The sequence below is a fragment of the Phalacrocorax aristotelis genome, chromosome 17 (genome assembly GCF_949628215.1).
Source record: "Phalacrocorax aristotelis chromosome 17, bGulAri2.1, whole genome shotgun sequence".
In the NCBI taxonomy this organism is placed as follows: Eukaryota; Metazoa; Chordata; class Aves; order Suliformes; family Phalacrocoracidae; genus Phalacrocorax; species Phalacrocorax aristotelis.
In genome coordinates, this window is record NC_134292.1 from 4366695 (window position 1) to 4380142 (window position 13448).

At 52.3% G+C, this 13448-nt stretch overlaps 1 protein-coding gene across 2 annotated transcripts in view; it reads right to left on the reverse strand.

The window, feature by feature from the left end:
• Nucleotides 1-13448, reverse strand: part of ASTN2 (astrotactin 2) — a 358803-nt gene that overhangs the window by 246913 nt on the left and 98442 nt on the right. For both annotated transcript variants that reach the window (XM_075111901.1, XM_075111902.1), the window contains one exon: nt 933-1082. In XM_075111901.1, the coding sequence (XP_074968002.1) occupies nt 933-1082 (150 nt within the window). The remainder of the gene's footprint in view (nt 1-932; nt 1083-13448) is intronic.

Sequence of the window (13448 nt, forward strand, 5' to 3'; positions counted from 1 at the left end):
GGAAAATGTATCCAGAATAAAAGATCACATTTCAGACTCATAAATAAATGAAAAACAACACCAACAGTAAACAGAAAGAAAAGTATTTCCTTCTCGGTTCCTGGCACTGCCACAGAGACCCGCAGTGCACAGGGTAGCCCACGGCCAAGGGACGTCCCTGCCCATCATCCCTGGAGGGACCCCAACACCTCCTCCTCCCCAGCTAGAAATCTGGACCCAAACCCTCCACACAGCCTCGGCACTCACCGCTTAGCCCACGCCATCACCGTTTTAAGCAGCGATAGCAATAGGAGGAGGTGGTTTCCCTTGATGAGAGGCAACGCAGGGACCAATCCTGCTCACGGGGCTGTTCCAGCCAACCTCCTCCCGTTGCTCCGGTGCAGCTGGCAATGGCAATCAAGGTTACAAATACAACTCAGCAGCCCTCCAGCACGCTTTTGTGTGGCGCAAGCCTACAGAGCCATGAAATGCTGCTCCCACCCTCTGTGTGGCCCCTAAAAAAATGGCCCAAAAAACTCTAAGTACTGGGAAAGTGCAACGAAGAGAGGCCCCAGCGATGGGAGTTAGAGCCAAAATGAACTTCACTCTTTCCTCTGAAATAAAAACTTGACAAGAAAGTGTATTTCATTCCACCGAACCTCGGTTAGATGGGGCAGCTGGCAGGGACCCTGGTTGTGCAGCAGACCTGGATAAATCCGGGGGGGTGGGGAGGAGCGTAACGTGAGGTGACACCGCTCCCAAGCACCTCTGCCAGACCATCCAGAGGACGCTGCATGGTGTTTGCGCCTCTTCACCCCATCACCAAGGAGCTCCGAGTTCCCCATGCTCAGCAGTGAGGCCGAGGAGCTCCTGCCTTCGTCCCCAGCCAAACTCCTGTGGACGTGGCCAAATCCAGGGCACCAGAGGAGCGGCTGGCGACCGCGGCAGCCTACCTCGGGGCCGGCTCCGGCGTTTCCGTCTCCCCACGGACGTGCTGCGCAGCGCAGGCTGGAGCTGCCCAATCTCAATGGGCGTGTTGGTGCGAAAGCTCTCCTTGAACTTCTGCATCAGGGACTCCACCGTCTCCTGCGTCACCTCGGGAGCTGCAACGCCAGCAAAGAGACTGCAGTTAAAAGAGGACCGGGCAGCCACGTCCCCACTGCCCGTACAACCCCTTCCTAGCAGAGGGCAGCGTGAGCTGGAGCTGAGTCCTGGGGCAGGAGCTCTGCCAAGACCCTCCGAAGTCACCCACGGGGATCCATCCACCACTTTCCAAGCTTTACCAAAGCCACAGGAATTAGAAAATTATGAGTTTATGGAAATTGCATTTTTCACACTGCTTTCCCAGCATTCTGGATTATTCCTTGCCTCTTCCCCCACGTGCATGCAGAGCACTTGGAAGCATCGTGCGCTTATCCAAGCCTGAAGGGTTCAAAACACACCGGAACACCCCAAGCACGGAGATGGCTTCAGGTCAGGTTCAACTCTGCCCTGGGAGCTTGGAGTCAAACCCCAGACTTGGCAGCCTTTTGGGGCCTTGGTTAATCCCCAGCAGGCAAGTTTGGGATTATGGAGCCAGGGGCAAGGCTGGGTGGGAGTGAGGTGAACGATGTAGAGCCGGTCTGGGCATGCCACGAGCTGCACCAGGAATCCCTGGGGACTTCCAGGGGCTGAACTCACACGCTGGGCAGCAGCACCTGAGCTCAAGAAAAAGCTTGCTGCAATGTCCCCTGGCACATCACACCTTGCTTATATTTAAGCAACTCCCCTCCTTGCTCTCACACAGCCCCTATCCAGCAATACAGAAGAAAAAAGCCCCTGAATTGTCCTATGAAACTCGCCACCCACCCGCACAACAGGCGGTTATGGGAAATCATGAAAGCACTAACAAAGAGCAAAGATGAAATTCAGGATGAAAAGGCTTGTCCTCCTGCAGGCCACAGCGGTCTCCCAGGTTTAACAAATGGTTTGGCCTCTGTCAGCTCCTTGAATAAACTCATTAGCAGAACATAACCTCTGTCCTGTCTCTGTTTTGAGAGTCATAAAGTCCCTCTGATAAGCTCCTGAAGCTCGCCCTGCCCATGGCGTGCCCGTGCGGGGCTGGCAGGGATCCCCAGCCCTATATCCACCCCGCGTCCCGCTCGGTAAGGAATGAGTGAGCACCTTGGAGCTCCCCAGCCCGCCAGGAGTTGCAGGCTGATGCATCACCCCTCTGCATCTCCTGGCTCCAGAGACACATCAGATCTGTATGGAGCTCCTCAGGCACCCGGCGAGCTCGAGGTGCGTAACTGCTCCGGACCATGGACTCTAATTCCCTCCACAGCATGTGGCAGGGCCCATTTTAGTGTGAAATGAGAAGGTGGCCATGCAGGACGAGACATTTATAATCCAGACAAGGATTTGACTGAAACGCGGAGTCTGCAGCAGACTCCTCCAACAGCCACCGGCGCTGCAGGGAAGACAGAGCCCCCACGGCCCCATGCCACAGGCAGTGCCACACCAGCCCATGAAGCAGCTCCTCCTTAATTCTCCTCAAATCCCAAACGTGATGTCCTGGGCCTCCCCAGGGAAAAGAGGCTCTTAGACCTCCCCAGGATGCTTTTTCTACCCACACAGGCTGCAGAGAACGTACCGACATCTACTGGGGCCATTGGGAGGGGGAGCACCGGAGAAGAGCAGACAGGCTGCTGTGCCCGTGGGCACAGGTGCGTTGGGAGGGCCTGGGAGAAGATCCATCCACTCAGCACTGCTGCACCAGGTGATGGAGAGACAAGGATCAAACCCACCGCCTGCACAAGCACCAAAGGTGGGAACCATTTCATGAGAGCTCCAGAGCTCTCTCCAGGGTGGCCTAAGGGACCAGCTATGTTACGTCTTCCAATTGTTCTACACCGGGGTCCCCCAGGCACCACAGATCAAAGGCAGAGCTCCCAAAGCCCTCTACGTTTATGGCAGGCACGGCCAGATCCTGTGGTGTCGGATGTCCCAGCAAGCAGCATTGCAGGGGTAAAAAAAAAAAACCCAAAATCCAGAGCAGGGAAAGGTCCCCAAAGAGCATCTAGTCCCACCTCTGAGAGCACATAACCAACCCCCTCTTGCAGGGTGCCTCCGCGGCACCGGGAAAGGATGCTGCGGCAGCACCAGCATGGCTCAGCACCGTGTCTGCGGGGGGAAGCCCGTCCCCGCAGCTCCTCCGCCTGGGAGCAAGCATAGCAGGGCCTCCCCGCGAACAGATGGCAAGTTATTTGAACCTTGGGGCCGTGCGATATATAACGTGTGTGAGAGGATCAGGGAACTCGGGAACCGTGCTGCTGAGGCTTATTTACCAAAAGGAGGCCAGAAGGAGAGCACGGGAGGGGAGGAGGAGGGGGCCATGCCTTCAGCTAGCGATGAAACGCGGAGAGGTCACGGCTCTCTCATAGTCCCTGCTCGGCTGATGGGAATAATCAGCACCGCAGTGATCGTATCCCATCTGGCCACCACGCTCGGCACATCCATCCATAGGCATCTGCTCGCCTGCTCGTCAGCAGAGCGAACGCCAAAAGCAGGGGGAGAGCATTACCTTCGTGGGGAGAGGACCCCTGCAGTCGCTGGCTATTTGCAATGATGCTACAAATACTTATACCAGGAATAGGAGCAAAAAGCTGGTGCATCGCATTGCGCTGCACAGCTCGTGTGCAGCAGCACATTGTTGGGCTCTCTGTGTCCCTGAGCTCAGGGATTTAGAGCAATAATAAGAAAAAAAACCAAACAAAAACAACAAAACAAAATACCAACAACCAACCCTTGTCGACATGATCTCAGCAAGTAGAGTTTGACATGGCCAGCATGGATAAAACCCTCATGGAAAATGAAAGGTAGCTGGGCTTCAACTGAACGAGCATCAGAGGTCAAGGATGAAGGAAGGACCCTTCATGCACTGCCAACCACGGTGAGGGGGAGGGAGAAGAAACCAATGCACCGTAACTTAATGAGGCACTGCACTCACCGAGGCTGCTGGGACCCTATTGACTATGTGGGTGTCCATCAGACCCATAAAAGAGACACAGTCCACCGCAAACTGCCACCTGGGCTTTGTCACCCAGGGGTTTCCATATTCAGCATCTGAGCCCGGACAGCCAGGGGTAGGAACCCACCACCTGGACCGGTGCCTCCGCAGGCATCACACAACCGCACGGCAAACACCAGTTTGCGCACACGCACCGCCGTGCCACGCACACGCTGCGCATGTGCTTGGCGTTCCCGTCTCCCACCGAGGTTTTAATAGTTCTGAAAAGGACAGGGACACACACTACCGCAGGGTAGTGCAAAGCTTCGAATACCCCAGCAGAACCCGCCTGGGCTGCACGGGCTAAACCCGGGCTCAGCCGGCGGCTCCCAGCGCTGCCACGCTACCCGCATGCTGCTCCGCTCCCCTCCCCAGCACACCGCGGCTGCATCGCCAGCGCCCGGGCACCAGCTCCTCCCAGCGACTGCCAAACACGACGCAGATTTAGAGGCAATAGGCCCGTCCTCTCCTCGAGTGAAGCTTGCCAGACTATCTTCTCTCCCATCCCTGGTTTCCAGGAGATAAATCCATCAGGGCTCCTGAGCTCACGTCTTCACCACCACATTGAGAGTTTCTCCACCCTGGCAGAGGTGGTGAGATCCACCCCGAGGTTTGGCACAACGCTACGATCTCAATCTCACCGCATCCTATAGCGAGGGCCCCTGGCAGCGTAACAACCCCAGGAACAAGCTGAAGCAGAGGAAGCATGAGGCTCTTCAGCCTCCGCAAAATCAGCTTCCATCTCTGGCAGCAATTTAAGGACGCAGCTGAAGGTCACCGTACCTTTGTAAAGCACATTACATGTTCCCGTCATACACCTCCCTCCTGTCCACCCCCATACGATATTTTGAAAGCGATTTGCTCTCCTTATGGCTCCCCTATTCGTTTGCATGTCTCCCACAAAACAATTCATACCAACAGCCTTCCTTTCTTCCTTCCTCTTTGCTGGCACAAATTGCAGTGGAAAAATATGTTGTTTGGCTTAAAAATTACAACAACAACAACAAAGTCATCAACTGAACAATACAAGCGATGTTCGGGTAAAAATACACTGCAATGGAGATGGGAAGCGGCAGCACCCATTCAGTTCTCACGGGACTCCCAGTGCAGCCAGGAGAGCCCTACCTTTCCCAGACACACAGGATGGGTCTGAGGGGTTCTTCTGGGGAGATACCAAAACTAGCATCTCCCCAGCGTCAGTGGCCAGGAAGGATTCTCCAAAACACCGTCGCAGGCTTAGATTAACATAACCACCCACAACCGGTACTTGAGAGACGTGCTGGCTGCATGCCTTGACCTCCGCTGGTTGCACTTGGATGGTGCCTCCATCGTCCCAGGACATTCCTGAGGGCCAGAACAAGGAACTGCAATACCCCTTTGACTGTGCAACCTGTTTTCTGCCCACAGAGGCTGGGAAGCCAGGATGAAGCCGGTGGCGATGGAATTACCACGTAGCCCTTGGAAAAAAGCCCTCAACCTCACTGAGATACTTTAGGGTCTTCAGACATAGCCTTGGAGGACCCCAATAGAGCAGCTGTACCCCACACCGGAGAATGCCCTCAGGCAATGCTCCTGCAGCCCGCAGAGACACTATACCCACCCAGTACCTGGCAGCCCCACCTGGCGCTGCGCCGGACGCTAGCAAGGTGGGGAAAGGCAGCAGCTTCTCCCCAAACCAGTCTCAACGCCTCGTGCTGCCGCTGAGCGGTTGGGAGAGCTGGACAGCCCCATGGCTCAGGTCTTGAGGCACATTAAAACTGAGCAGTGAGGCTTAAGGTCTGCAAAGGTGCCAGTATCCCTGAGTCTCCCAGTCTTCTGCATTCGGCTTCAAGTTTTGGTCCCTGGAGCTACAGCCATCCCTGTCCTCCTCACGCTACAGCTGCAGCAAGAAGACTGGGAAGGCAAGAGCAGCTTGTTATTGGAGCCTCCCTCACTAGGTGTTGAGTAAAACATATTTTTTAAAAATATAATTTTTCAAGCATCTGATTTTCCCATCCCTATCTTTGATTTCTGAGTGTCAGAGGGCAAGTTATTGATTCCTCAACATTACTGGTGGTTAAAATACTCCCAGAGTTTTGGAGAGAGAAGTAACTCACAGAGCAGCTCAAGAGCTGCTCGACTGAGCGTGCTGCTTTGCTGGAATCAAAGTGTTTTGCAAGAACATGTCAAACTCAATCAAGGATTAAATGAAAAAGTTTGGGTGCAATTAGAAGTCACGGGTGGTGGGATTTTTACCTCCTGACCTGTGCACACATTCAAGACGGCACGTGTAGCCACGTGTAGAACACGGCCCCTTTGACTCAGACCTAGCTCTTCTCCAGGCCCACCTCCTGCCCTCTCACCGACTGCTTCCAGTAGTTTTCAAATAATCCACTTTTTCTAGGCAGAGGGGAGGGCGCCCTCCTGGCAACCACTGACGCTGGCTCGAAAGGGCTAATGCATCGCCATGTCCCTAATGCACCATGTAAACATCAGGTGTGTATAAGGCAGTTTAATAACATTATAATTGTTTCCTCCAAATCTGATCCCTGAGTTTCAATACACACATTTTGATGTTTCTGGATCGGTATTTTGGAAATTTCTGTTCTACAAAGTAATTAAGGGAATCAACTTTCTGATTCTACTTGCAATGAGCATAAATTTCACCATACTGGAAGTTTTCCACATGGTGGAAACTCTGTTTTCTCACCAGCTCTAAATAATGGGTGTTTGTTGCTTTTCGAAGCATGAAATAAGCAACAGTCTTTGTTCTGAAGCTGGGATGCAGGCTGAGTTTCAACAATGCCACCCTGAAGGTGCTAAGCTCCAGAAACCAGAGACCTTTGCTAGTATAAAATTAGGTAATTACACTGATGCCTGGTGATGATGGTGGGAGAGATTTGTACAACAGCTTCACACATATTGGGAAGAAAACACATCTGGAGAACAACATCCTGCCACAGAGCGTGGTGGATACAGCAAAGACGTGAGAAACACTGAGAGCTTTAGCTCTCCACCTTTTTTTCCAGCCAACAAGCAACTCTACCACCTCTTGAGCAAGAGTCTCTGTCCCCATCGGTCCCCTGCTCTCCGTTAGTCACGTCATATGCCACATGCAGGCACACCGTGTCCAAGAACACCAGGACACTGCTGGCTGCATTATACAACCAACTCAGGAGATATATAGATACGTATATTTAATATACATATATATAAAATTCAAAACAAAGCACAAATAACCACACATACCCATACATCAAGGGACCAAGCACCTCCTGCAACGCGTAGAGCTCCAAGCCATTCTTAGGCGAACCCATCAGGGGAAATGATATACGTGGCACCACGCGCTTTGCCGGAGCTGGCCCCCAGCCCAGCTGCCAACGCGGCGCGAGGGAGGATCAATCTCTCTCCGAGAAGCTCTTTTACACAGAGGGGTTTTCAGATGCAGCGACGGAGGGATATGGGAACCCGGGAGCGTTTTGAAAATGCTTGAGTTCTATCTTGACTTTTTTCTTCTTTTCTCTCCCGGCCCCTTTTGTTGAGTTTTAAAATAGAAAATGTATAATTTTTTTAATATAGGTATTAATACATTAATAGATTATCATATACATTAATAAATCTCTTGCTATAAAAATAGATTTTTATACATAGAAGTCTGATTTTAATGGCAAATTGGAGGGGGAGGGTAGCAGAAGAAGAGATAAAGTTTTATTCGAGACATCTCCTTTGAAGGAAACTGAACAAATGTACTTTCCTCCTTCATATATTCATGAGATGCCTGCTTCCCTACCCTGTTTTCTACCACCCTCAGCTCCGGGCTCAGATCCAGCACAGTCCTTATCTGGTATGGGGCGGGGGGGGGGGGAACCCCAAAAAAAACCTGATAGGATCAGAAGTTTTCAGCAGTTTAACAAATCTGGGAAAAAAATGTCTCCATTGGTTTTTAATAAAACTTGGGGCACATCACGGGGAGGGAGGGATGCTGGGAGAGGCTGGCATGCAGCCTGGGAGGGGGATGGAGACCTGCTCAGCATCCCGCAACAGGGACGGGGACCCCGGGGAGCACCAGGGCAACCCCAGCCCCTCTGACCACACCCCCACTCTTTTTCCTCTTCATTGCAAAGCTTTGCAGTTCCTCCCTCACCTATGGAGAAGAGGAGATAGTATCTGCAGCTCCTGTCCTTGCTGCAGCCGGCGGAGCGGCTCCTCAAACTGGCAGGACCCAGGAGAACGCCCAGTCCCCCGGGGAAGGGGCATCCAGAGCCGGCACCCACGGCAGCACCCTCCCAGCACCGGCTGCCCTGACCCTTCTTCATCCTCTCTCCAGTCACGACGCTCAATCGCTTCCCAGCTAATTGCCTCCACTCATGTGTGCAAACTAACCGTTTACTGGAAAATGCCACGGAATGTTAATTTCATTCGGAATTGGGTAATTGCAAAGCACTTCCATTTTTTTATTATAGGAAATGAATAAGCATTGTATTAATAGCATCGTTTCCAACTCCAACCACAATCGGGGCCCCATCGATGGAGGCTGCAAGTTATTTGTCACCCCGTACTTTCCCTGCCTTTCTGCCTTCCTCCTTTCCCTTCCCCCGCCACACTCCCAACTTCCCACGTCGATAATTAAGACAATGCAATATCATTATACACACATCGCAAAAGATCAAACACTTAAAAGCCGCAATCCAACAGCCCCCGCCTCTGCCTCACACCTTTGCCTTGCGAGCATCTTGCAAAAGCGGACGGGTCTCTGAGCTCCTTGGGCTGCCACCAGCTGGGCTCGACCTTCCCAGGAGCTGTTTCTGAAGAGGAAATCCTCAGCTCTTCTACAGGGCAAAGACTTTTCTAGCACACCCCTCCCCTGACACCTCCAGGGCACTGCAGATTGGGGTTGTTCAGCCTGGAGAAGAGAAGGCTCTGGGGAGACTTTATTGCAGCCTTTCAATAGTTAAAGAGGGTTTATAAGAAAAGATGGGGACAGAGTTTTTAGTAGGGCCTGTTGCAATAGGACAAGGGGCAGTAGTTTTAAATTAAAGTAGGGTAGATTCAGACTAGATATAAGGAAGAAATCTTTTACGATGAGGGTGGTGAAGCACTGGCCCAGGTTGCCCAGAGAGGTGGTCGATGCCCCATCCCTGGAAACATTCAAAATCAGATTGGACAGGGCTGTGAGCACCCTGATCTAGTTGAAGATGTCCCACTGCAGGGACATCTCACTGCAGGGGGGTTGGACTGGTGACCTTTAAAGGTCCCTTCCAACCCAAACTATTCTATGATTCGTCCTTTTACCTCATTTGTCATTCTGCAAGCAAAAGCCTTTGGCCATGGGATGCTGCCCCAGCACCAAGAAGGTCCAAGGCCACGAGAGGCTCTGCTTCCCACCATCTCCACTGTAATAAACCCTTAACTTACCGTTTCTTATGAGACACCGTAACTTTTTCACTTAGACAGCAAGCAGAGAGGCATGGGGAAGGAAGGCAGACCCTCAGCAGCAGCTAATGCTCCTCAAGTTATAAGATAATGAAAAAGTTAAATAGGAACACTCTGTAGGAAGCTTCCCAATTTGGTGCTAAGGGGCAAACGAAGCGGCCCCAGCTAACGTTGCACGGAGGAGAGACATTGGCTCGAGAGCACGGCGCTGACCTCCAGCTCCCTCTCCCTACGGCACATCTCCTACAACTCCACAAATCCAGAGGAAAAACTGCCCCATGGAGCCAGCTGGGACAGAGACCCACCAAGGGGAGGGGAAAGCCTCATCCCCACCTGGCCGAGCAACCACCGCTGGGGGACAGAACCTGGTGCAGCAGCACTTCAGCATTTGTAAAGCACGTGTTTGCGAGTCCTGGCACTCCTAGGGATGGGCACGGGCAGAGCAGGGCTCCCGGAACAGCAACGGCCAGCAAATGTGGGTGGGAAATGTGGCACAGTGACCCCTCTCCAGTCTCAACCACCACCCAACTCCCCGCTCAGCAACGCAGAATGAATTTCTTAGCTGGAAATTAAATTCCCTTTGCCCAATAGGCAAGATACCTTTTCATGGTACCAGCAACTCAGTGCCACATGCCAGGGAGAACAAGGGAGCAAACCAGTTTCAAGCCACGTGGGCAAAGAAGTGAGGCTGAGCGCGGCCAGACACTGCAGGACCCGGTAGGTGAGTTGCAGCAAACGCTGTAACTCAGTGGGGCCGTCGGAAAGGATTGATTTGAAGCACCTTGTTAATAAGTTTCCTCTCCCGCTGGTCCTTTGGGTAGGTCACTGCCTAATGATAAATGGGGCTGGAAGGTGCCTGCAGACCTACAATCAGTGCAGGTGCCCAGCCTTGATCCATCTTCCCTAGGAGCCAGCTGACAAAACTAACTGTCTCGGTGCCGTGGCCAGGTAAAACACGACCGATAGGGAGAGGACATGCAAACAGAGCAAAGAGCTGGTGCTGCAGCTGCCCTCCCTGCTCCCCTCCCCGTAAGCTCGGGACAGACTGATGGGGAGAACATCCTGCGCACACAGACAGAGCCACAACACCGCTAAAAGCCAAGGTGAAGAAGCGCTGACCATCATGGTCCAAGACAAACCCATCGCTCTCATGCAGGTGACAGGATCTGAAGCAGCCTCAGCTCTGAGCCATGCATCCCACGGGCTGCCCAAGTTCATGAGCATCTATATATTTCCAGCAGAAATGGGGAACGTTGTGGGGTGGTTCTCCTTCATCCCAGACCCCACACCCTCTTCTCCTCGTCAGCTTGACTTCAGAAACTGGTGGCAGGTTTTTGCTCCATGCTGAAACCATGGACAGACAGCCCTGGGCAGAGATGACACTCCCCCAGGTCCTCTACACTGCACACAAGGCAGCTGCAAGATGCAATGCAACACAAACTCAAGGGAGGACACTTGAGATCCCCAGGGTCTCCCATGGGGAATGAACAGCCACCATACTAATTTTTTTTTAGATTTTTGCATCAGGGAAAAAAAAAAAGTAGTAAAAAAAATCATCTCAAAACTAATCCTGGTCAACAACTGGCCTACAACCCAGCTATGCCTTAAATAATGTAGTGCTTTATCAAACATTCATAGTGATGCACAAAGTGATGAACAACACACGCCTAGCATTTATATAAATATAGTTCCTGATGGCTTGTTTTCCTCGGACAGCCAAAACTTCACAGCTTATCTTCTGTGAGCTTGTGATTTCGCCTGGATGAAAAGCACTTTGGACACCTGGGGAATCAGGGCTACTGCACACAAAGCTGCCATGACATCTCCACCAGGCATCAGCAACGCCACAAAACCCAACAAAAACCCATGTTAAAAGAGCTGCTGCTGACTTGAGGAGCCACAAGTCACCCAGCTGTGGCTGGGAGAAGGGAAGACTATTTCTTCTCACATGGGTTGTTGTGCAGTGTCAGGGCAAGACTAGCCCAAGCCTTGCAAAGCAGCAATAAATCAGTGGGAAACCGCCATCCCTTTGGGATGCTCATCAAAATGCTGGAATATTAAAGCACCTCTCTTCCATTCACTATGGCACCATCAGAAGCTGCTTTTCTGTCTGCTTCTTCCCTCTGTCTCACAAAATTAGTGAGTGGGGATATAGCAACGGTGAAGGGAGGGGAGAGAAACAACAAAACCACACCAGGAAATCCAACCTACCAGTCTTTCCTCAACAGTGGGCCAGGAAGAGCCCCAACCAGCCTGAGATATTTAAGCCTTAATTAGTCATTAAGCACATGCCATCACAGCACATCCCTTGGCCAGGGGGGGTGCAGGACCAGAGGAGGCCACCAGCGCCCAGGAGCTTCCCCATCCCCTCTGACCTGCTGCTGGAGGCAGGAGGCACGGTGGATGTGCGTCCCATTGTGCAGACCTCCTGGGCACGCTCCTGCACATCTGTGGTGCTGCCTTCGGCCAGTTTTTTCGGAGGTGGAGGGTATCCTGCAGGACCACCAGGCCAGGAGACTATTGTTCCCTCCCACCACATTGATGGGGACAACCCAAATTTGGGATGGGGGCAACCAGTTCAGTGTGGAGTGATCAAAACAAACCTAAAACACCAGCCTGGCAGCTCTCTGTCCAGAGCTCAAAAGACAATTGATATATTAATTATGACTGTGTTTATATCTCTAGAAAGCAAAGCTTTTTGCTGGCAGGTGTGGACATTTTAAAATCAACATAAAAGTCAGCTGGCATCACTATAGAACTGAAGGGCCCAATGGCATATCCGTTGTAACCTCTGCAACTGGGGCCCCATATCTCTTCATTAATGCACTCAAACCAGTTGGAATTAAGCATGTTGGACACAAAGACACATTTAATTTATCTAATAACTACAGACACTAGCTAAGCACATGCTTAAATGTCTTCCTGAACTGGGACCTTATTCCTGTCCTGTTGGGCTTCACGTCTTTTAGTATTTTTTTAAAGCTGAAATTTGCAGCCCATTTTTTCAGCCAGGAATAGCAGACTGCAAAAAACACTTTCCATGGGCAGGCTATGTGAATATACATTTTCGAAGGTCTTTGTAAATTACGCAAGGAGTTGACGGGGATTAAAGCTGGGAAAAGCTGATCACGTACAAAGAGGGTCATGATCCCATCAGGTCACTGGAAAGAAGACAGAGCCCCAAGACACATCAGATGCCAGCCTGATGTACTGTCCCGTTTTAGCTTCCAGCGCCAGCAAACGTTAAGCCATCATTTTATTTATTAAAGGCTCAGAAAGCCTCTGGTTAATGCTCGATTCAGGGTGGCACTGCATCTGCCTACCCGAGCGAGCGGCAGCTGCCGGCAGCAGCTCCCAGCCCCAGAACGGTGGCGCGGGCACCAGGGACGGCACAGCCCTGCCGGCAGCCAGCCACGAGCCCAGTTGGGTGCAGACGTCCCCCCGAGGATGCTGGGCTGCCGGCTCAGGGATGGCAACACCAGCATGGTCATGTTGCTCCCGTTGCCCGTGGGCTCTCCCTTTTGCATCACGGAGGAGAACACCACCGCCCTGCCCATTGCGAGGGCACCACCTCTGACTCGCACCATGTCTTTAAATCTCACCTGCAGGACACTGCAGAGCACATGTATTTGCAACTAATAGCAACTCTAGGCCACAGCTTAACTACCTGCCCTCCTCTTCCACATCTCAGCCCCCAAAATGCCCCTTTCCCCAGCCCTGCCCCCATGACCTCAGGCCAGAGCCCTGCCTTAACTCTCCCCTAGAGGAGTCTTCACCGGGAGGTGAAGTTGGTGACTGAGATGTGGCCACCAGAAAAGCTGCTCCAGCGCTGGTGGGTGGCACAGGAAGCTCCCCGTCCTCATCACCAGGACCCTCCCCCTGCCTGCCTTTCGCCATTATCTCAAACCTAAGCTATTTGCCTCCCCCGGCCAAAAACCCTTCTCCCGCAGTTCTCCCAGACTGCATCACCCAGAGCCGTTTGGCTGGGAGGCTGCTGGGACCACAACCC